This window comes from Argiope bruennichi, chromosome 9 (assembly GCF_947563725.1).
Source record: "Argiope bruennichi chromosome 9, qqArgBrue1.1, whole genome shotgun sequence".
NCBI classification, from domain to species: domain Eukaryota; kingdom Metazoa; phylum Arthropoda; class Arachnida; order Araneae; family Araneidae; genus Argiope; species Argiope bruennichi.
The window spans coordinates 51640460-51666500 of NC_079159.1; the positions used below are offsets into that span (position 1 = coordinate 51640460).

The following is a 26041-nucleotide window of genomic DNA, read 5'->3' on the forward strand; positions in this document are numbered from 1 at the left end:
ATACATTTTTTTTTACAGATGTAAATGGATTTGAATGCAAATGGATTTTCAGTCTGAATGTAAATACATATCCAAGTTCATTGAATATTCAACTATTTTGAAATCCTTCATGATTGAGAATAGATTGTTATATTTTTATTTATTTTATTGTATATTTATTGAACCTTTCATGATAATTGGTAAATTTATAATTTAGTTTCCATTTTGAAATCTAACCAATTCATAATAATTATGCGGATAAAATGCTACAGGTTTATAGTAAGCTGCAGTTGATTCGTGGTTGTTTGGATTTGTCATTATTATTCACTCCACAAGAAATATAGGCGCAATTTTAATAAGAAAATCTTAAAACGCTTTTAAGAGCTATTATCCTTTGAAATAAGATAATGGATTCTCAATTTTTAGAGCGTTAAACAGTACCCTTCGAAAAACGAGTAAAAAAGAAATGGCCAATTTAGGAAAAATTGCAAGGCTGCACTTGAGTCTACTATACCTTGTTTGTCCCGATAAGGATGGTGATGTTTTTCAAAAAAATCCATCCCAACATTCTCCCTATATATTATTAAAAGTGTATTAGGCATCTACATCAGAAAGAGTGTCAAAATGAGAAAAATATAAAATTGCAGGGAAAAAACTATGTTCAGATATATTGTATAAACATAAATTACAAAAATAATGTATTTAACTAATAAAAAAATGGAAAATGGACCTAAAAATTATATATTTATATGAACTAAAAATAATTTAATAGGCTCAGATAAATTTTGATAAACAGAAAACTCATACTATTTCAAAAGCCTTACATCATTTTGTTCATTGAATTATTCATTTTACTAAATTCTGTCTATATATTTATTCAATTATACTGCAAGAGAAAAATAGTGTCTAAAACTGGACACTTTAAAAAAAATTTCAAAATTGCTTGATTCTTAAAAGTTAAATTTTACTTGTAGGTACAACAAAATTTCAAAACTCTTATTAACAGCAAGCTTTGTACTGAAACTTACTCAATATAAAGAATAATTCGAACCTCAAAAAAATGGAGGGGGGGAGAGGTAAGGCTAAGATAAAGTATTAGTAGCAAAATGAAAACGATTATTGAATTTCACTTCAAAAATGAAATATAGTGTTGCAACATGTTTCAATTTTTTTGAAACAATCCAAAACTGAACATTGTATGAAAGAAAAGGCTATCCAAAAATGACTTTTTTTCCTGTAATATTTTCGGAAATTATCGCGGAAAATCGCCAGCAACTCACTTAATTTTTAATTAAAATTTTAATAAAATTTCAAAAATAATCGATGTGAGATGCACATTTCTGTCCTCCAAAGTATATTATGTGCCAAATATAGTAGCTCTAGGTCAAACGGTCGATCTGTAGAGCGCCAATAGACACAAACATTCATCTTCATTAAATAGATTGTTTTGTCAGCAGAAATGCACAACTCCATAAAATTTCAAAACTTAGCACATCATTAAGAAACGAATTAAAAATCGATTACTAAACACCATCTTTACAAACATAAAAGAAATCAAAAACATGCAAAAGTTGACAGGTTCAAATAAATATAACAGAATTCCAATTGGTCTTGACGTTAAACATACTCTACATAAAATACTAAAGTAGGCATAAGTGTGACGGTTATTCAATCGTAGCACATGGCTAGTTAAACACCAAAATTGTTACAACGTCGGGAGAAAAACATACTTATAGAGATAAGCCACGTGGCCTCCGCCTGTCACAAGTAACCTACAAAAAATACGCCCAAACAAATCCTTATAAGTCATTTTCCTGCAAAAATACCAGACAAATTCGATAAGTACGCCACATATTATAACATTATACCCGAGATAGAAAGAAAAAAAAAGGGTTAAGAAACTGTAGCCGCGAGACAAGTTGAAATAGTTGATGCATAACAGCATCAAAATTACTTGGATGAGATGAGCACATCAATATGCTGCAGGCGCTGATTTGTCTCTCTGATGTCTGGTTAGCTGTGTGAAGACGAGCGTATCCAGTTCTACTACTGGTCCTTTTTTTCTTTCTTTACATGACCAATATTGCTGCATGCTTCCAGTATAACTTTTTTTTTTCTTCTTATTTGGTGACTATCAGGTCGTGGTAGTTCAATTAAAATAAAAAAAGAAGGCTAATTTAGGAGTTAAATAAAAATATTAAACTGATTCGAGACTGAGTAAACGAAGCGTTCGAGAAGAGGAAAAACTACTTCCCAATTTTAAACCTTTTTTTTTATATAGATAATCGAGTCGTGGAACAGAAAATTACGGAAGCGATACGTGTAATTTCTTTGCATAAGAAAAGTAATCAAATCTTAAATAGCGTATTTTCTATGTCGTTTATTTTAATCTCACAACGCGCAGTGATGCATATTTATATGGTTCACGTTTCTGCCCTGTATGTAAAGTGGTGATCAGGTTTTCTGAACTTCAACACGAAACATTTAAATTTTGAGGAAGAGGGGAAAGGGGAGGACAGTGGCGTAACCAGTCAGTATGGGGTACTGGCAATGTTCAGGGAAAAGTGGTGTAATGAAGGTATGTTATTAGGGACATGAAATGTTTTCGCCTCCCATGATATTTGCCTTATGATATACACATACTAATGCTTGATCCCCATGGCACTCCTCAAGACTGATATCTGAGACATCTATGGCCTCTTTACGTTATTGGTCATTGGTACGTTATTACTTTAGAAAATTTCACTCATCAAGAATTAAAAAAGTATTTCCTTTTTTTAAATACTTAATCTTTATAGAAGTAATGGTGACTCGTTTAGTGACTAAGGAACAAGGAGGAAACCGATGTCAGAGACAAACGATTATGGATATTGTCATTTTTTATAGTCATATGATCAGACAGCGAAAAAAAAAATACAATCGCTCCCTAGAGGCATTTATTCTAATCAAATCACTGAAGAGACAAGAAGACTTATTCAGCTTGCTACGCCACTGCTGTGGTCATTTCAAATTTTTTTTTTTTTTTAACTTGGAAATAAGTCAACATTGATTGCCATCGTATACCAATAGCTTTTTCTCTAAACATTTATTGTAAGCGTGCCGGTAGAGGAATGTAATTTAATTCCGTGCTATTCAGCATGGCATTCATTTTATTAGTTAATTAGCTGATATAGCCGGTACTACTCGAAATAATCCTTTTGTCATAACACTCCACTATCCTCGGGTTTTGGTCACTGATAAATGGTATACGAGATCTTTCTTTCAGTTCTTTTAGAAACACCGTTATAAATAAAAAAAAATTTCTAAAAGAAAAAAAAATTAAAGTAGCGACAGTAGTTCAGATATTGTTGATGTATTTCAAAACCATCAGCGTTATATTTTAAAAGAATAAAAATAGAAGAAACCATTGCACAGAAAGGAATTAGGCATCACTGAAACAGTGAAATTGAGTTATAAGATATTAAAATATTTCTCGTAAAATAAATTGCTCCAAAGTTGAAGTAGAAAAACGGCAACATTTCGGTAAATTTCTAATTTAATATGCATTTAACATTCATCCTTTCAAAAACTGATGGTATTCTTTTTCTTGTTCTAAAGAATGAGTGTGCAAAATTTGGCACAATAGTTCAGGAGGAAATGTGGAACACAAAACCACAATGATTTTTATTTGTATTCAGATTTAGTTTTTTAGTCATGGAGAATAAAGCAGGAGCAGGGGCGATGTGGAGGTGGCTATGCAATTATAACACCCCGAGTAGAAGCCCTTAAAATGTAAGCGCTTGATATTTTTCCAGTTCTGACATCCTATTGTTAAACCACTAAGTGGATGGGTGGAGAAGGCCATGTTGCCATAGTAGGTTGAAAATCGATATGTAGATCAATTTACTACTGACTACCATGATAGCATAAATCGACATCAATAGTTTTAATATTTTTCAAAACAGCAGTCATTGAAAACGACAGTGTAAAAATCAATGCTAAATGAAATCAACAATAGTAAAAAAGGTACAGTAGTACAGTACTATTAGAGGATGCCACGTGTCATGATTATCTGAAAATGCTCCAAAATTTTAACGCCTATAATGTTAAATATACAGAAAATAATTATTAAATGATTAAAATTTTTAGCAGGTTGTTAATTTAAGAAGCTATTCCTTTACGAACAATAGATTACACCATGAACCTACATATTCAGAAACATTCCTAATACACATGTCGTGTAGTATTGCCTTATCAATTGCATCTTAATCTTTTCTAGGGTTTTAAGACATGTGTACGCTTAATTTTACCTCTAAATTCCAATTATTTTAGATGAAAAGAAATTTAAATCTGTCTTACAGAATCCATAGGAATACATTAAATTTTTTCTGCCTCACTGAATTCTTAACGATACACGATAAAAATCATAGTAAAGAAAAATTTGCATCGAATTCTCATAAGAAGAATTGTTCCTGTAGAGGTTAATGCATTGGCACAATCAAAACAATCTCTAGTCTAGACTGTATAAATGGATATCAGGTTACTAAGCGCAAACTTCCTCGCTCGTTCAACTTTATTTGCCTTATGATCATAGTCTGGACATAAGGATAGGCAGCTTTCCCAAGAAATTTAGATAAATGTAATATTTTGTTCCGTTTCAATAAAATGATCAGACTTCCTGAACTTCAATACAGAATTCTCTAGACGATAAATGAGCAAACTGGAATGCTGGCTAGGAGAATATACAAGTGGTACCCCTTTGATACAGGCCAAAATTCAAAAAGTATGGGGCCGCGGTGGCCTGGTGGTAAGGTCTCAGGTTCGTGACCCGATTCCACCGAAGAACCGTCGTGTAAGGGGGTCTGTTGCACGTTAAATCCGTCATGCTAAACGTCCTCCCGCTGGTGTGAAGAAGAGGGTGCCAGCTCAGGTGTCGTCCTCATCATCTGACCGCGGTCCAAAATTACGAGGTCCGTCCCAAAATAGCCCTAGTGTTGTTTTACAACGGAACGTTAATATAACTAAACTAAACCCAAAAAGTATGAAAATAAAATGTGAAGCAATGAAACAGTCCAGCAACTTTAGATTTTTTTTTTTTTTTTTTTTTTTTTTTACTTTCTCGTATAGAGAAAGTGATTGTATTCATCAAAAAAATTCAAACTTATTTTAACGTATCTCCACATTTTAGACTTCCCTGACTTCGAAAATGTCCGTCTGTCCATCTGTGACAAAGATAACTTAAAACTAAGATAACTTTGAGCTAAATGGATGGAATTTAGAATACGATGTTTACATCAAATTTGTAAACTTCTATCAAATTTTGATGGAACTCCATTCAGAGGAAGTCTGTCTCGTCCGGCTGCCCGAACATAAGTGAACTTAACTACAAAACAAAGAGCTAATTGGATAAACGATACATGAATTTACCATTTATAATATAGATATCTTTCAGTTCTGACCCAAACCCATTGAGGGGTTAACCATCTGGTGATCTGTACTTTCAAGGAGCATGTAAACGCGATAACTCAAAAACACAGACTTAAATATATCAAATTTGGTATGGGATTTTGTGACTGCAATTGTCATTCTGTATCAAATTTTGATTTCAATCAGTAGTGAAAAACGCGTCTAAAAGAGAAATCGCTTATTATTAACCGCATGCCCGGGATTAACTGCCAAATACACTCGACAGATTCGGTAAAAATGCTATATTCAATTCAAAGGTTAATATTCCGAAAATATTTCTACGCCAATTTCATCTCTGATATAACACTTATTAGACTATTATACGAAAAAATTTGGGTGGTGACCACGCCAATTGGTTTTTAAAAAAAAATAGAAACCAAGCCTTTGCAAAAGGATGTCACTGGCCTTGCCTCAATGTAAACAATCTGCTATTGCTCAGATTTTGAACTATATTTTTTTTATTTTATCACATATTTTCATTGTATTCATTCATTCATTGTTTTGTATATTTTCAAATATTTTGTGCAATAACTATATGTTTTGTTATTTAAATTTACTTCTTTTAATGAGCCTCCGCTAACAAGATACTTTTGTAAATCTATCAGTCTTTTAGTTAAATGACTGGATTTTAAAGTCTCTTGTTATTGTTTTTGTAATTTTTTTCTTTTTCCTTCAGGCTAATTATTGTAATTGCATGTGTAATCAAGAAATCTAAACTAGGAATTACTTTATCAATGTATGTTACATTTGATTTATATCATACTCATTTATCTAGAGAATGACGAATTGAATGGTTCAGGAAATTAGTAATTTTGGATATTTTTGAAAAAATTATATGATATATGGTGTTTTTAAAGTTAAAGCAGCTTTTCTAATTCGTCAAAATTTGGGTAAATGGATCGTAATATGTTGCTATGAATTATTGATAAACTCAAGACATTATAAATAATTCATAGTAGCAAATAAAGACCCAGTAATTCGATTTCATTAGGATGATCATTTTGTTCATACAAAAAAAGATTCAGAATTTTTCGAAAACTAACTTATTGAAAAATCGAACAATGCTAATCTTCTTACTTTCTCGTATACGAGGTATAAAAAGAGAATTTAACAAAATTCCGCGTTTCCAATTTTTTTGGGAGTGAAAAAAACTTTTCGGAATTATATCTCTTCTGTCAGCCGTTCCGTTTAAAAAATGTTTTGAACTATTCTCTTGAAATCTGGTAAGCGATCTTTAATCAAATTTATGTATTTGTCAAATTTTGAACGAAATAAGTTCAATACATTATATGTTCAGATATAGGTAAACATAACTACAAAACACTAAGAGCTAGATGAATAAAATTCGGTACACTGATTTAGCATCTGAAGTACTTACCTTTATCAAATCGTCACGTCTGTCTCTCGGTATATACTTTCGCAGGCATTTAAATTCGATAACATAAGAAAACGCAGACAAATTTGTCAGCAGGTGTTGTAACTCAAATTGTAGTTCTGCACCAACTTTTGATTACATTTGTTCGGAAAAAGCGCCCAAAATGGCCAGTCAAGTATCTATGTTACACTACACTATGCAGCACAAAACTCTTAGGTTCAGAATTGAAAATAAATATCCGAGTACTACGGGCGTTCACGATTTAAGCACAAATTAATGAAGGTGGGTTACACCTTTATAAGGCAGTATGCGATAAAGTTTCGGAGAGACCATTCCTTCAGGTTTTAAAATGAATTATCTATTAATAAACATAAAACAGGTCACTCCAGAATATTTAAATAAAGGCGCCTCAAATTCAAAATGTTTCAAGGAGAAACAAAGCCCCATTTTATTACAAACATTTAATCACTTTACATGTTTATCAAGAGTTACAAAAGGATAATTTATTTTTACTTAATATTGTTAAAAAAGTAACACCGTGTGTTACACTACAAAAAGTCGGCAACGAGTTAAAAGAAAGAACATGCCTCACGTACCTACATTAACGAACTTTTACTAATAGTTGGATATAATATTTATACTTTGAGTACGTATGTTTGATTTTTGTGGATATAATAAATTTAGATGATTAAAAGAGAACTATCTTGTTATAACATTTGCTTGAAAATGGATATTTTAAATAATTTTAAATGAAATTTGCTTTTTTTTTCGAACGTGAATTATTGATTTTTAAGCAAAATTCAGAAACTTAATTTAAATTCGGGACAATCCGGCTTAGTATTGTTCAGCTTAGTTTCGATCATTTTCGAATCGTGTCGAATAATAAATTTAAGAAAATTCTGTCAAATTGTTTCAAGACAAGTTGTGCGTAAAAAACAATTCCTCACAAATTGAACAGAAGTGATAATGGATATTGTCAGATTGGAGAACAAAGAAATGATCACATTCAAATAAATCTACAAAAGGATTTGAAATTCTTCTGATGTTTGGAGGAAAAGGACGATTTTGTTATTTTAAGACGGTATTCCTTTAAACAAACTAGAACACAAATAAGATATCATTATGTTCGTTAATGGACAATGGAGTTGACCTTGAACTTTCAAATTCAGAAACAACATCCCTCATAGAGATGCTTTCCCATTGTTTATTCTTACAAGCACAATCCATTTTTTTAACGTTTTTGTAATCTTCTGTTTCATACAAAATAGAGTAGCAAATTTTTATTTAAAAAAATGTTAAGTAATAAGTATATAAAATAACAAAAAAGTTCTGATTTTAACAACAAAGTTAATTTATCAACTTATGTGTAAAACATAATAGTCACAGATAAGATCTTGCATGTCCAAAATATTCTTTAAGCCTCAGTAACGAGTTAAAAGTCAACTGAATGAGAAGCAAACTGCAAAGCCTCGTCATATCAGAGATGGGGTGGAAAAGTGTGTTCACTGGCTTAAAATAAAGGAGGAAGTGAAGGGTCGAGGTGATATATATCCTCCAAATACAATCTGGGGATGACAATCGAAGACAAAACGGAAGAATAATTTATTTCATAACGCAAAATATGACGAGGGGTTGAAAAATTACTTTATACGGATGTTTATTGTCTTAGTTACCTCAGTTACTAATCAATAAGCATTGCCCCATGTCACTCATGTACGAAAGATAAGAATATCTTCTTCACTACCAAATTCTGAAGTTACACAAGCTGGAGCCAGCATTCCAATTTCAAAGGAACCTATGTGTCGAAAAAGTAGAAAGAAATAACGAAAAAGATGGGCTATGATATGTATCTGTCAATTTAACACATATATATTTACTGACTATATTCTACAGGAAGTTTGGACAATGGCAGCCAATACAGATACCGGTATACTAATTTCAATAAAGTATAATGGCGTGCATACTATTTTTATTTATCGATACAAAGTTGAATGATTTCCGAATATCATTATCTCAGGCCAGGCAGCCTTTTGAACCTGAACACAGCCACAAAAGTGGGCGAAAACGTGAGAACTTCACCGATCTCAATTCATTTTTTATCTTTAGTCAGATTGCTAAAAGCAAATTAGTTTAAGAAAAATGATTTAAAATAGTTAATAAAAATTCATAATCCAAAGGAAAAAAACTTCAAATATACATCACTGTGACCTCCTACGTCCTTATCCTCCGGATCTAAAATACTACATTCAAAATACAAAGTGACTTTTTCAAATACGTCGCGATTTTTAATACTAACATAGACTAAAGATTGCATGAAACTAATTTATTTTGATTCAACCTTTAACGCTCCTTTGAAAAATTCAAATATTAATTAGATGCTTATGTTTTATTTGGGCGCATTCGTCTGTTAAATTCTTTAAACCTTATTCTTCTTATCTTCCTGAGCTCGAACAGCACATTTTTTGGAAAATGTCAGTCTGTGACAAATATAACTCAAAACATTACATGGTTGAAATTTGGTATACGGTCTTTACACAAATTTGTAAATTGCGATCAAATTTTGAGAAAAATCTATTCTGCGGAATTCCGCCTGTCCAAAGATAAATTAGCACGATAAATACAAAGCGAGGAGAGCTAGATAAATAAGATTCAGTACACACATTTAACATCTATATTGTAGAACCTATCAAAGTTTGAGCCAAGGCCAAATACTGGTTAGACTGTCTGTAACCATAATTATATAAAACTATACTTTCAGAGACATGTAAACGCTATAATTCAAAAACGCAGTGACTTAAATATATCAAATCTGATATGGGATTTTGTGACTACGAGTGCAGTTTGTGTCAAATCTTTCAGTCGATTGAGAAAAACGCATGTAAAGCACAAATTCGATTTTCAGATACTATTAACCGTGTGCAAAGGAGAATTCGCCAAATAACTTGCCAAGAATAACATGACAAATTCAGTAAAAATGCTAAATTCACGCCAAATTTAATATTTCGCAACTATTGTAGGCCAATGCCATGTAAGGCGTTCTCTGACAAGACAAACTTATTAGAGAGAATGCGGGATAGTTTTGGAAAGATCACACCCACTGGTTAAAATTCAAATATAGACGTTTATGGAGATGGCAGTTACTAATTTTTATTGTTATTCAAAGTAATTGTGTTGCCTTTTGACGCGGAGACTTGTCAAAATCAGGAATTCGAAATTTTTGATTATTAATACGTTTTCTATATTACGTATACGAGAAAATAAAAAATAAAAAATTATGTATTTTAAGCCGGCAGTATGCATGCAACTCAAAATCCTCACAGCGGCGCCAGTAGATTGTTTAATATTCAAATCCTATTAATTTAATGCTTTTCATTATCACAATGCTGGGAGTGTCAAATTTCATTAAAAGTAAGATCCAGATTTTCCATTAAAGATCATGAATGAAAAAAAATTTAAAAACCCCTGGTCAGAGATAAATAAATTGCCATATCTCAGCGTCAGACTAGACTCCCGCTTTAGCTTTATAGAAATAACATCGAAATATCAATTTGCCAACGCCAAACATGTATAACTCGATTCATTCACAGCCTTACTCGACAATAATTTAACTATGAAACTACCACCACCAAAATAGCTTTAAAAGCTACCAAACATCCGACATACAATAACCCTTTTAATCCCAACCCGCTGCTTCAGTTACATACAAACCCTCAACAAATTAATCACCCACTTAATGATGAATGAAAAGCGCTAAGCGTAGAATTATCGAAGATTGGAATCTCGCACAAATTCGAATGAACCCACCGAACACTGTTACTCAGCACGGCAGTAATTGATGAGGAAACACGAAGCGAAACTCTAAAAGTGGAATGAATCCACATCCGAGGACTCGAACAGTTTCAAGGATAACAATCCTTTAACATCCACGCCGCCTCTGGCGGGCGAGATTAATTTTGGTGTTACTGGAAGGATAAATGGGGTTGCTAAGCAACGATTTGTCGGGAAGCTGTCAGAAAATATAGGACGCATAATTATCCTGATGCGTGGATAAGAATGCGAGAAAGCAGTTTTCGGTATTTTGTCAACCGGAGGGAAAGATATCGAGGATTTGCCGGCACTGGAAATATTCAGGTTAGGAAACTTGGGTTTTCTAGAAACAAGGGGATAAGAATGAATTTGCATTTTTTGAAGTAGATCGACCGATATAATGTTGAACACGAATAGATTGTGGGAAAATGTAGATGGAATTGTTAGGAAAATCAGGGATTATATTTATGTTATCTAATGGCTGAGGAGAACACGGGATTTCAGAGTTGGAATTGAGTTTACCATTTCGAAAAGCTTTCATATGATCTAGTTAACCCTTTGTATGATGATGGAAATTTTCGTCATAACATTTAGTGAACAAAAAAATGTACTCAAAACGGGTGTACTTTAAATCTGTTCTTCCTGACAACTATTTTCAGGACTATTCAGTAATAAAATTTGGTTTGGTTTGGTTTAGTTATATTAACGTCCCGTTTGAAGCAACACTAAGGCTATTTTGGGACGGACCTCATCATTTTGAACCGCGGTGAGATGACGAGGACGACACCTGAGCTGGCACCCCCTCTCTACACCACATCACACCAGCGGGAGGACGTTTGGTCATGACGGATTTAACGTGCAACAGATTCCGTTACATGACGGTTCTTCGGTGGAATCGGGTCACGAACCTGAAACCCTCCAGTTCCGAAGCCGAGACCTTACCACCAGGCCACCGCGGCCCATTGAGTAATAAGGAACGTAGCTGTAAAAAATTAAATGACACAATTATTACAGCGGGTTGAACTTGTCATTCCGCGGTTTATTGTGGTTGAAAGAAACGTGCGATTTTTTTTTTTTTTTTTTTTGTCTAATGAAAACGATAATGAGTGCAGAAATTTAGAGAATGACACAGAAGATTTTGTACTAAGATTAACATGTAAATTTGCATGATGATGGATAATTCCATCATCATGCAAAAAAACATGCATCATAAAACAAACATTTTTCCTTTAATCTAAAGCATGAATTATAATCACCCCCTGATTTATTTCACAATAAAAAGAAAAAATCATGCAAAGAAGAGTTAATTGTAATGTCAAATATCAACAACGTCACAATATAGTTTTATAAAACTATATTGTGACGCTGTTGATATTTGACATTACAAACAATTCACTTAAATCATACGAAATTAATATAAAACGTATTTAAAATTTCACTTAGGTATTTGAGAAAACTGAAAATATTAATTTCATTGTTACAAATGTCAATAAACAATGAAAAATGTATTAAAAGGAAGGAAATTGTACAAAAATGGGATTGATGTCATTAAAAAAAGCAATTTTTTGAGTTTCAAGATATGGTTAAAAATACTGAAAAACTTAATGAAAATATGTTAATTAAAAATCAATTTTTGAGATGTGAAAGGTTGAGAATGACTTCCTTTTATTTTAAAGTGCGCATGCGCCAAATTTTATCAAGATCGAACAAAAACTGTAGATTTGTATTAAAGACAAATATTTATTTTCATACAAAGAGATGATTTAATAGATGGTATATTTATATATATAATGAGCTTATGTTGTAATTAAATCGTCAACAAATCGAATGGTTTTTACTTTCCGCACAAAAAAGTAAGTATTTATAATTGTCAAATTTTTGACCTCAAGATCTTAATGACCCTGCATATTTTAGACATCCCAAAATTCGGAAAGTTGGGGAGGGGGGTTGAAATTATGTCTAAGAATAAAATAATTTAAAGTGGAATGAACTAGCGAACTAGATAAATGAAATTTAATAAAGAGCATTTATATTAAAATCTTAGATCAAAATCCAGTTTTGGAGCGAATTCGTGAAAAGGAAGTTGTAGTCGAAATAGTAGACCTGCTGGATATTTTGGATGAAATCAGATTTGTATGTTCATATAAATGCGAATACAGCCCAAAAAAGTTAAAGGTGAATTATATTTACAGCCAAAATTGAAATCTGGATCAAATGTTGAACTCAAATGGTAAACGGAAAAGATTTACTATTTCAAAATGCATAATCGGATGCCCTTTCCCTCTGCGACTAAGCCAAATCTAAAAAACATGCCCTACTGCGGAAGTATACGAAAAAGTCGTGGCAAGCATTCCCCGCTGATTTACTTCAGAAATATATATATATATCGTGATAAATTTAACCATTTGTATACTAGTCGCCTTTGACATAAGTAGGTTCGCTGTGTCGCTATTAGTCAAATTTAATTTCCGCTAAATCATTAAGATATACCTTCATGATTGATTTCGTCAAATTATCACACCTTAAAGCCATGTTATTTTTTCTTGCATATGTTCTGTATAATATGAACACGTTACCTTTCTAATGGAGACTAGTCCCATGACATCATAGCGCTATTTATAACGTAAATAAGAGGTTTATTTATTTTCTAAAATTTCGGGATATTTAACAATTTTTTTTTTATTTAATTTGCAAACTATACATACACTAGATTTTTATACATAAAATAATTGACGAAGCATTGTTATCATGTGAGAAATGATTTACGGCCGTTAAGGGTTGAACAAAGGGCTTCTTTAGCTTCCAAAAGTGGGAGAAAATCATGCGATGCGATTTAAAGGCAACACGAAAAAATGATCCAATAATAAAGATGAAATTGTGTGCATGTTGGCGTCCTACAGGACAGGTCGCTTCACTAGAGCTTATAAGCTTGGTATAAATATGCTTTGAAGGGTGAGAATTTGTACCACCAAATGAATTTTTTTGAAATCTTAATTAAAATTTACGCTATATTTTGACACTTCTGTGATAAGTTTCAAAAATATTCCCGCATAAAAATTATCTTTTTCAAAATCAATATATTTTCAATGGTGTCAACTTAGTTAAATATAAACAAAAGAATTACACAGCAACTTTTAAACATTTTTAAGTATATTTCACAACAATATCGTTATTTCTGTAAATGAAAACCCAAATCATTTGAATTATTTCAAATATGTGATCGCGTACTTTCTTTCCTCTAACAGTTGAAAGTTAAAGAGACATTCAATTTCATATCTATGCGGTTTGGTTTGGTTTAGTTATATTAACGTCCCGTTTGAAGCAACACTAAGGCTATTTTGGGACGGACCTCATCATTTTGAACCGCGGTCAGATGACGAGGACGACACCTGAGCTGGCACCCCCCTCTCCACACCACACCAGCGGGAGAACGTTTGGTCAGGACGGATTTAACGTGCAACAGACCCCCTTACACGACGGTTCTTCGGTGGAATCGGGTCTCGAACTTGAAACCCTCCGGTTCCGAAGCCGAGACCTTACCACCAGGCCACCGCGGCCTCTCATATCTATGCGGCTTACAGGGCAAATAAAAAGAAGTTACAATAGCAGTAAACTTAGATGAATCGGACATTTACGCTTTTAATACTGCTATGATGCTATGGAATTGATTTCGATTAGAAACGTTCAAGTACACAGTAAACAGATCATATGCAAGACAAAATAACATGGCTTTATTGGCTGGCAATTTAACGACATAATGGAAAGCAATCTCTGAGTGATTACGAGACTGAAGAGATGATTTTTGTGCTGTCGAAGCTCCGTTTAAGCAAACTAAATGAAAACTCCAGTGAACCAACACCCGCCAACGTCAATTAACCACTATTTCTGGTGAACCAGTTCGTAATATGTTAATAAAAAATAAAATTAACATTCTCAGATGAAATATCACTGCGATGTTAAAAAAATAAATTAAAAACTGAAATTTTCCAATGAACTGCATCTAAAATGTGTGAAATATATAAGAAATCGTATCTAAAAAAAGACGTCTCCGAAAGAAATAAAATATAATGTGATTGAGCCTAATCTCAATCGATTTAAAGAAAAGCTACGAAATGAATGAATTTTTATTCTTTTTTATAAAATTCTTAAAAACATGACACCCCCTCATTCCTTAGAGTCCTGGAAACAATGGAAACCTCGTCAACCTTGAAATTCCTTCCGGTAATTACGTTTTCCCAACAAACGAATTTTTTAAATCATGTAAGATTCGATTGAAAGAATTCCGAAGAATCCTCCTAATTAAATAAAATTAGGTAAATCTCAGGCCGTACAGAATTTAAGAGCAAGGTATTGCACTATTTATTTTATCAAGTCGTTATTAATTGATTTCATAATTTATACGTGATGTAATTTTTTTCCACAAATGTAAATGAAAAATTCGTTATATTTAATCTTCTCATTGCTAATTAAAAACAAACAGACAAAAAGAATGATTATCACACTCCAATATATATTTGTTTTGAATATTTTCGTGAGATAACAATAACATGAATTGAACAGACAATAATTATGCTTATTGTAGACGGAAAAAAAAAATTGTTGAGCAAATAATTTAAGTACTTTTTTCCCCGATTACGTACAACTACGAAATGAAGCAACATTTGGAGACATCATTACGAGCTAAAATAAATAAATAAATAAAAAAGATAAATCATTGCCACAATTTAAAAACAAAACCTTCAGTCACAAAGGTATGTCGCATCTTAAAAAGTTTTTAATCGCGCTATCATTTAAAATTCATGAAATAATTACTGCTCACTAAAACTATACATCTCTTCTACATTTTTCTTGAAGATATGTTCTCGGTTTTCAAATTAAAATTCCTTCAAAAATGTGAGCTTGAAAGAGAAGAAACTTTCCAAAGCGAATTTAGTAACTTTGTTTACTGTGAGTGCCCTAAACAGCTGCCTACTAGGAAATCTGCCAGTTGTTTACAATGATGATTTAGTGTAAATGGTGCCCGAGAAAAAATTTATTACATGTCGCCCCAGTTATTAACATCCGGCAATAAAATAAAAGTGAAAATATTATCTTAATGGCATCGAGAATTCATATATTGTATATCCTTTTCTCTAATCTACTTTATTGTTGCTATATTATAAAGTTAAACACGAAAAAATTAGGATATCTTACACGACAGCAATTCAATGGCACTTTCAGAAGAGTTACACGAAAATAAAGGGGGGAAAAATGCAAAATGCGAAGGCATTTATCGACACCTGATTGCTTTTGCTCGAATTATTTGAACATCACTATCAAACAACCAGTAATTTTGCGTAACAAACCAATGAATCAGAAACTGATTTAGCACACATAAAAAATAAAACGATATGAAGGTATTCATCAACATATGACTGCTCTTGCGCGAGTTAACCGTGCAGCATTGTCAAGTTCAGAAACACGACGACGAGTAAGTAACAAACTGATGAATCAGAAACTGAGTATGAAGATGCGGAAGTAAAGTGATTATTAGAGGATGAAAAATCCGAGGTAGAAAACGAAAGGTACATTCGAGCGTCAGTCGTCTGAGTAATGAGTTTTTTTTTTTTTTTTTTGCAATGCATGACATATTGGACAGGCAAAATGCATCGCAGATGGGCATTATGGTTTTACAACGGTCAGAAAAAACACTTATGGATGATGCTTTAAAACTAGCTGCACTCACGTAAACAAGCGTGCCAAAAAGCAAAACAATAAACAACCATAAAATACGTAACTGCTCTTAAAAACGTCGGGCAGAGGCATTACAGTTAACAAAACTTTAACGCTTGAATTAACGAGGATGTTCTTTTGATACTTACATTAATATGGTGCCTTTAGTTCTTGGAGTGAAAGAAGGCCAAAATTCATTTTGGTCTTTGATCAATTGGGTTCAAAATTTGATAAAAAGTTGCTATTTAGGTACAAAAACTACAAACTAAATCCGAGTACAGTAAACTGGCAATGCACAAATTGGGTCCCTTATATAGTCCAGCGTTATCAGAAAGGATTATTAAATTAAGACATGTGGTAATTCACAGTCTTAGGATGATGCGGATAATAGGGTTTTAGAATATTTTGCAGAATTTATATGTAACAGTCTCATTTTCTATATAGTTCTGGTTTGACAAATTAGATCCAAAATTTGATGCCTTTCTCCAATTCCAAAATTAAAATCATATCCCTCGCTATCTAGCTTATGACACTTTAAAGTAATCGTATTTACACAGAAACGGGCGAATAGACAAATTTCCCGTAGAGCCATTTTATTCAGAACTTGACAGAAATATCTCATTTTGGTATCAAGACAACGTATTTAATTCCATTCATAAAATCTGTTGCGTTTCGAGCTACTATGTTCATTATATATATATATATATATATATATTAAACATTGGACTCAGACTTCTTAAAACACGGAGATTGACCGAAATTTTAAAGTTGAATTTTTGAACATTACAATATTTGGTACAAGAGAAAAAAAAAAAAAACATAAGTATATAGCTTTTAAAAACAATTAATATTCAAAACATAACTACAGTAAAAATCTCTAAAATCTTAGCTTCAGAATAATTCTGCAAACAGATACAAATCACAACGTTCAAGAATTAAAAACAAGGTTTTCTAAATAAAATTCAGATAAATTTTTCTAGAATTAATTTGTGCAAGAATAACAAGCGCATTGTCCATTAAATTCGTAATTATGGAAAAATATTCGGACTTTTACAAAATGTAAACTTTATAGCTCAAGAGAGAAGTAAATTTTTGAAATTTAATTTAAAAATAATTATGTTGCAAAAAATTGAAAATTAAAGAAATAAATTTATCACATATTTGGAAGTAGCTACAGACAGAATACGAATGTTGGTTAACTTAAAATTCCTTTAGTTTCAAAACAAACAAAGTCAACACAAACTGCTGCTGATTCAAGTCTTTCATACTTAAAATCATCCATTCAAGCAGAATGGGATCTTGGACTAAAATATGCATTATTCAAAATTTCTCATATGAAATACGTGTATTCATTCAAAAGCAGAGCACATCATTTTTTAATAATGTACATGTGTATACATTACAACTATCTAAAACAGAAGACATCAATTTGGTATTCATGGATGCTCTCTCATTAGATTCTAAGAAATTGTGAGGGTTTAGAGGATGATTAGGTAGATTTGTCGAAAGTTTTAATACAATTCACTTCACATTTGCATCTGGTCATTTTAAAAGAACAGAACAATAATGACAATTTCATTGAAAAAGAGATGAAAATAGTATACGACTTATGTTGCATTATCTATTAAAAGAAAGCAGCAAAATTTAATATTCTTTCAATTAGTCTTATGTTTCATAAAATTTCCTATTTGAGAATTCTGAGTATATTGATTGAGCTATCAAGTCAATTTCAAAATCGCAAAATCACATTTTAATTGTATTAGTTTATTTTTATGTAAAAAAATATGTAAATTTCTATGAATTTCAGACTAATATTTTCTGTACAATTAAAAACCAAACCAATAGATTACCAACATGCAACTAAATCTCTCTCTTCAGAATAAGGATTAATTTAAAAGGTCACTTAAATTAAAATAAATCTTTATAAATCTAAAATTCAAATTAAAATCATGGAAGCGACACGACTTCTTAACAAGGCCGTCAAGGATATACTTCCGATTATATTTTTTATTCCAGAAATAAGCCAGCTGTTCGTTTTCCTATTAAATTTGTGGTTAAAAATACCACAATACTTATTTTTTAAAAAAAATAACTTTGTTAATCAATTGCCAACGGAAAAAATACAATACAAACATTTATTTTTGAATGATTTAAAAATAAAACCGAAAAGATGATAAAGTTTCAATTGTATTCTGATGTGTTTAATTTTCGACGCAACCCACAAGAAATTCAAATACTCTGCACCACGTTTCCTCTGAGATGGAACCAGCTGTCAATGAACTAAACAGGTAATTCGTGTTGCCAGCCACGAAATAAAATAAAAATAAGCAAAAAATTCGAGGGGAAATTAAGAACCTTCGTTCCATGATTACGCTTGCATTTTGATCACGACTGACGAAACGTTATCGAATCCTTTCATTTTAACACAGAAATGAACTTGATGTTGTTAAGCTGTCAATTTTTACAAGGCGGATTGGTTAGCCGAGGCGTAAACTAAAATAGTAGAATCATTCATTGCATTTTAGTTTGCAAACTTATTTTGCACAAATTGGAAAGTATGTTCTTGAATATATATTTATCAATTCAAACAAAATCTTTGGCACAGTACAAACAACTTTAAAAAAAATTTAATGTTTATTTCAACAGAAAACTTCCTTTATTAACAACGCTGCTATCCAATATTTCTGTAAGATATTTTTACAACTGCTATTAATTTACTGGATTTCAATTTATTTTGCTGAATCGTAGCAAGTGCTTTTTTTAATAAAACATTCAATTTAAAGATTGAAAAAAGTGACTCAAACTGTCCGGTTAAAAATCAAACAGTATAAATTTTTGAAATTTTAATCTACTACCATTTTCAAATAATTGTTAAATCATTTTTCACTGACATGCAACATTTCCATCAACTCATTATATTTGCATTTGAAACTCATAAAGGACTTTATTTTATTATATTAGATTGTATATTTATGTTAAAAAAAATTCGAATTTTTTTGCATTTCTATGTTTACATTTGCATGACACTGTTAAAACTAAAATTCAAGAACAATGTAAATAAAAAAAAAATTTAATGCTTAGTAATCAAACGAAATCGTGCAAGTTGAAAAATTTGTGAAGCAGGAATAACGTTGTCTTAAACTTTATTATATCACCTCACTTTTCAACTTCCATGAACGATATTGATCTGTAAATATATATTAAAAGCAATCTCTATGGCAAACTACATTAAAAATATTGACATAGCAAACATTTACAAGTTTATAGCCAGATTGATCGAGTACTTTACGACTAACTTTTCTGTTGTATTAGAAAAATATTTGCAATACGAAAAAAAATGATGTAAAACTGTCAGCAGGTGTTTATGGACTAATGGATTTTTCTCCGCGATATTTGCTTAGTTTAAACAACCTTTTAACTTGAATAATTTGAGATTCATATTTTGTTTACTATGCAGTGTAATAGCTAAAATAAATGGCGCCAGGGCGGAATATTGTTTTCTTGAAGGCTCTCAAAATTTATCAATAAAAAAAGAAACGAATACAATTTTTTGCCCTCGCGTTGTCAAGACATTGGCCCAGAACATACCATAGATTAATAATATTCCTTTTTTAGGCAAAGGCTGACAACCATTGTGGAAAGTAAAATTGATTTTTAGTATTAATATGGAACTAAAATTATGCATTATGAAAAACTTACTATTTCATTGAATACGATTGTGAAGTTAATGGATTTGCATTAAAGAAATTCTAGGGAACATGTAGAAGAAAAATGTAATATTTAGTTTTAATAAGTGGATTGGGTTCAAGGCAAGTTTTCTACTTCTATTAAAAACAAATTAAACAATTTTCGAGCATTTTACGCTATAACGTATTTAAGAAAAATGATACAAAATGGTTGATCATTTAATTCAAATAATTTTCAGCAATCGAATGTATATTATTGCAATACATTGCAATAGTTTATATAGTTATTCTCGTATTATAATTCAGATACTTATTACTTTTAGGAGTAAATAAATATTTGCCAATTTTATTTATGACTACTTATAACGGAAAACACGTTGGTAGTTAATTTGGTCAATTCAATATCTTAATTCATTTGAAAAAAAAAATATTTAGATATGAAATTGGGTAAAAATGTTATGATAATTCAACTTAAATTATCGTCTGCTTACTTTTGAAATTGATCTATTGTATATATTTCTATCCATATTATGAAAGAAAAACGTAAAGTATGGACACGAAAGCATACTTTAAGACGGAAGGAATTTTAAACATCTCTTCAAGTCTTAAATAGTAAAACGTAAATTTATCTTCTGCCGCGGTCAAATACAGAGAGGGTATAAAAAAACTGGTTTTTTCACTACGCAACTTCCAACCTACACGGTTTTTTTTTTTTTTTTTTTATGAGGTGCGTCTGTCTCGAACTTATTCTTTAAAAAAAGCCACAATTCTGAATTCTAATTGTAAAAATAATAACCAAGTGGAAATGTCAACACAAAATATGATGCCCATGCATACACACGCCCTCATCTGAAAGCAGCATGTATGCATGTCTTTGATGTATATTTTATTATTATTTTTTATTATAAAGCAGAAAAGAAAACCCAGTTTAAATATAGATATGCCGAAAGAGGTCACGGCCTTACGAAACGTCCCACTACACTGAGAACAAAGATTTCAGAATGAAAAAAAGATCATTTCCATATTTCCCGAACGTAGATAAGATGGCGAAATATTTCCAAAAAGTAAAGGTGTCAATCTGTCTTCCGCTTTTAAGAGTATGGCAAGATCTGCAAGGCAATAAAATATACTTCTTGACAGATGGGACAGAAAGTAAATAGGTACCTCTTCATGAATTTCATTCACAAAATGTGTTACTGAAATTTGTAAGCTAAATAGAATCATGCATTCACATCAAGTGCGTTGTACGTAAATGCGTAGGTAAGCAGTTCGTGGAATTTCATAATTTTAGCTGCTTACTAGTCGAGGTATTGTCTCAGGACTTTGATGTAGCATTCACGTGGACGAATCAGTAAATATCCTCCCCCCTTTACTTCCTTACATATTTGTTAAAGCATCAGTTTACTTTTAATTAATATGTTGCTCGTTCCACCGAGGCTCGGATTAAGTTTAAGAATCTAGATTCAACGCAAATTTTTACGGTTCCCTTCCAAAATCAGAAATGGCATGTTGGTTTTAACAGAACATTTAATTGCAAGTAACATTTAACTACTGGTTTCAATATTTTCTTATATAACAAATTTTGATTTAGAAGTAATTTAAAAAGGGAGGTGGGATTACAGAACTCTGTACATTTTAGTATTCAGAATGCGTTAAACTTGACCGGTGCCGTCGCGAGTCAAATAACTGCAATATTCTGAAAGCATATTTGAAAATCTAATAATAATTTCTATTTTAATTTGAATACATTTGAATGTAGGACCCTTTAAAAACATAAAATTCGATAGGGTTGCACTTTGCCTATTTGATAATCCACTCCTGACTGAAGTGTCCATAAATTAAAAGGATTAATTTAAACCAATATTTCGTTAGCTTTAATTCCCCTTTTTAGACATAAAAATACTTTATCAATATTAAGCATCTAATTTTCGCCGCGCTGCAAAAAATCAGAAAATACGTTGAAGCATCAATAATAAATTAGAATACAATTCAAACTAATTATTCAATATTTTTTTAATGAAAATGTTTAGTCAAAGTAGCTATTATTCCTGATAATTTTATTACAATTATTAAATTTCAAAAGCGGCAGTATAGAAACTTCTTCGACACCAATACCATCTATAAAATTCTCTGACCTTCAAGAACGCGCGATTTACAGAATAAGGCATAAAGAAAAAAGCGGTCGATTTTCAACATATTTTCAGAGCTTTAAATTTAATATCAATTAAATAAAAAATACTTTAATAAATCAATTTTTTTTTCAGTGATAGAAGAAGAAAAAAATTACAAAATACAATTTAATTTCTTTTTTTTTCAATTTAAATTATTGAGAAAATTTTATTTACAATTTAGAATGACATTAATTTTCATTCTAATAGTATTAAACTAAGCACATGATCAGCAATTAACATACTGCACTAACATTTTTTTTTTTTAACATACAGCTGTCTTTAGAATTAAAAAAAAATGTAATACATTTCCTAAATGTATTAATGGTTATTAAATAGACATACATTTTATAAATTGTGTTTCACAAGAAATTTATGAATAAAAACTATGCTTCTAACAAATTCATTACATATGCCTTTTTCTTTTCTTTTCTTTTTTTTCTTTTTGCAGCATGGCAATAATAGGTCATAATTTTTTCTGTTCAAAAAGTTGATACCTTTAAAAAACTTCAGCCTGTTTTTTATAAATTAATATTATTAGCAATTAACATAAAATTAAGCATTAACATAAATCTAACTAAAAAATCCAATTAAAAAAAATCAAAAAATCCAATCAATCTAGGTTTTAACTAAAGGCTGTATTTCACTACACAATTAGTTGCTTATATTTTATTTTAGACAAGTTTATTTTTACACAGAAGAAAAAAAAAAATGGAATAAGCAATTTATAAAGATTAATACGAGGATATCCAATTCTAAATCCAAAGACAAAAAAATATCCCCTTAAATGTAATGCAATTTAACAATATTATAAACTTTTTCATTTTTAAAAGATTAAGAAATTGTTACATACCAAAATCAGATTATAAAATACATTGGTAAACCAATTTTTTTTAATCTGTGAAAATGAATTTAGATAATTTAAGCAAAATTAACTTTTCCAATTTTAATTAAACATTCATTCAATAAATTTTTTCAATAATTTTTTTTTCAATTAACAGAATATAATGAAATCAATAAACATATATTTATTAAATCACTAGGATTAATATCAAATATATTGAGAATATTTTACTCGAATAACTCAAGCAAACATTTGCCTTTTCGAAATATAGGATCTGCGTTAAAAAAAAATTTTATAACAAAAATACAAGAAAAAAACGGACCAATTTACAATTAATCTCTTAACAATAAAAAAAAAACACAGATTCAAAACCTCTCAGAAACATTAATTTCTCTATGAATTCCCCTTAATTATTGTCAGAATAATTCATACATTATTTTTTGTAAATTAATGTACAAAATAAAACTAAATTTAAAATATTTTTCTGGAGTAAATTTACTTTCATAATTCAAACATCATATATATAAATGCAATTATTTTAAATATTATGAAGTTAACACTGAAGTAAATTGATAGACTATGGATGTGTAAAATGTAATAACATGTATCGCAAGAAAAATATTTACGCACTATAATAATTTCTAATTAGACACTAAAGGTATTTATTATTTTATTGCCAAAACAAATATATTCCTTTTCTGACTTTTAACATGCATATTCAGCAAATGTCATCTGAAAAAATTATAATTGGTACTTCAATTTTAATATAAAATATAACAAATAATTTGGAACCAAATAAGTTTCTACTATCTCAAAATCCTTAGTTTAAAACATTTTAATATTTTGTGAAATAACTAGCAATGAACTGCATATATGTAACAATTTCTACTTATTTTTGTTACTTTACAGGTTTTCTTCACATGTATGAAAATTATTAGGTATGTAAGAATTCCTAAAAACTTCAGTACTTTAAAGTTTTAATGTACGTGCATGCTTGCTAGTATATACAATATGCATTTTATAGACTTTAAGAAATTTCATCCAGCATTTATTTAAGAATTTTTATTTTTGCTCATTTTGAGAAAATGGAAGCATTAATTCATATTAACTGAAATACTGTTTATATTATATCACTTTTAAAACTGATTGTAACAAGGAAGAAAAAATGTTTCATGCATATTTTAATGCTGTTTCTATAGAAAGAAAAATATATAATTTTCACACATTTAAGTCCTATTCAATTTTAGTTGTTAGTTATGAAAATTTTATTTAAATGCTAATAATGCATTTTCGAATTGAAAAATAAAAATGCCTTTTAAAAATTCTGACTTGCAAATTACAGCTATTTCTACTTTAAGTTTCACAAAATTACATACAATTTCCTGAGAAAATTGCTAAATTTTCTAAAACTTAAATAAGTATAAAATATATCATTACTATCCTTCCAAAAATTTCCTCAATTCGAATAAATGTACTAAGAATAAGAATTAAATATTAAGAATATACTTATAGAAGATAATCAAAAATAAAAAATTCTGTATAATTTATTTTTTGAAACACACACCCAATTTTCAATATTTTAAAAGAAAAAAAAATGTTGCGAAATTGTCTTTTTTTCTAGCCGCTGTTACAAAATCATACGATAAAAAAAAAAAAAATCAAAATTTTGATACATAGCAGTTATGAGAAAAATTTAATTTATGAACATTTAACTCTCCTCTAATTAATTATACAATTTCAACTTTTTAAAATATGTGCAAAGATATGCTCGGATAAAAAGAGCAAAACTATTTTTTTTTATCCGAGAAGAAACGAAAAAATTCCAAACAAACTTAGATAATACAAAAATCAAACGTCGTAGTATTGCTTTTGTTCATTCCAGAGCACAGGTATAAGAAGCACGCTTTTAAAATAAAACTGAATTTAAAATTGCATTAAGCGCGCCAGAAATTTCTTGGAACGAGTACGCCGAAAATACAACTTAAAACACAGCTATCCACGCGAATGTCATTGAACTTTACGAATAAAATACAACATAAATGAAAACGACTATATCCACAGTTGAATTTTGGATTAACTGGTGAAGTTGGTTAAATTCCATCCATGAAATTCAACGCGATACACCTCGAAACACACATTCGAGAAATGATAATCCATAATTACTTAAAACCTAAACAAACCAATTTCTGACAGTTGTCAATACCAGGAAGAATCAATTGTCGGCATCTCGTACAATACACGGCGAATATTCTTGTACACGTCTACAGCACTTAAGATATATAAATTTTTCGTTTTTCCAGACACACGATTTCATCCTTATATGCACCAGTGATCACGACTTACCTTGTGAATAAGAATTAAGCACAGTACTCCAAAGGTACACTAAAATTAAACACAGTTTGAGATTCCACTGACGGGAAAATATCGTATCCATAACTGAAAGTTTCGTTTTGGAACAGCAGTTTTCGTTTCTTTTTTTAAAACATTCAACTATACAAAATTTACGTTCACGTATGCAAGAGGGTTCCACTCCACAACCACATCACTAGCTTTCGTGACGAACCACTCTAACTGCTGAATGCTTTGATCCACAGGTTCGAGAGCATTTCTGTAAACGCGGGGCTACTAGCTACCTGCTAGGACTGCCATGTTTATCATCTCTTCGTTAGTCGCCAAATGAGATTTTTGAATTATTTTCTCCCTTGGCGAGAAAGAGGCACTTTTCTGCTCGCAATAAGTGGATATTTTCGTTGGACACGAATGCAGTTGAGTTTGTTCTTCGTTCCCGGAATTTCTTTCGAGATTACTTTCGCTAGAAAAAGGTTTTGGATTAGACAATAACGGAAGCATTTCGGAATTATTTGTTGGCTCATTTGAACTTTTCCGGATCCGTGTTAAAATTGTCTCAGAGGAAACTCTTTTCCTTGATAATCTATTGCAAAATAACTAAATGAAAATTGCTTTTCGAAATTTGCATAATAATGGCAGACGTTTTTCTAATGAATATTTCATTTTTTTATACTCT

General features: G+C 30.7%; 1 protein-coding gene across 1 annotated transcript in view; it reads right to left on the reverse strand.

Moving 5' to 3' along the window:
- Positions 1-25622, reverse strand: part of LOC129984396 (low-density lipoprotein receptor-related protein 2-like) — a 112338-nt gene extending 86716 nt beyond the window's left edge. Inside the window, exon 1 of the mRNA XM_056094276.1 lies at positions 25360-25622. Coding sequence (XP_055950251.1) covers positions 25360-25450 — 91 coding nt within the window. The 5' untranslated portion in view covers positions 25451-25622. The remainder of the gene's footprint in view (positions 1-25359) is intronic.
- Between the last annotated feature and the right edge of the window lie 419 nt (positions 25623-26041).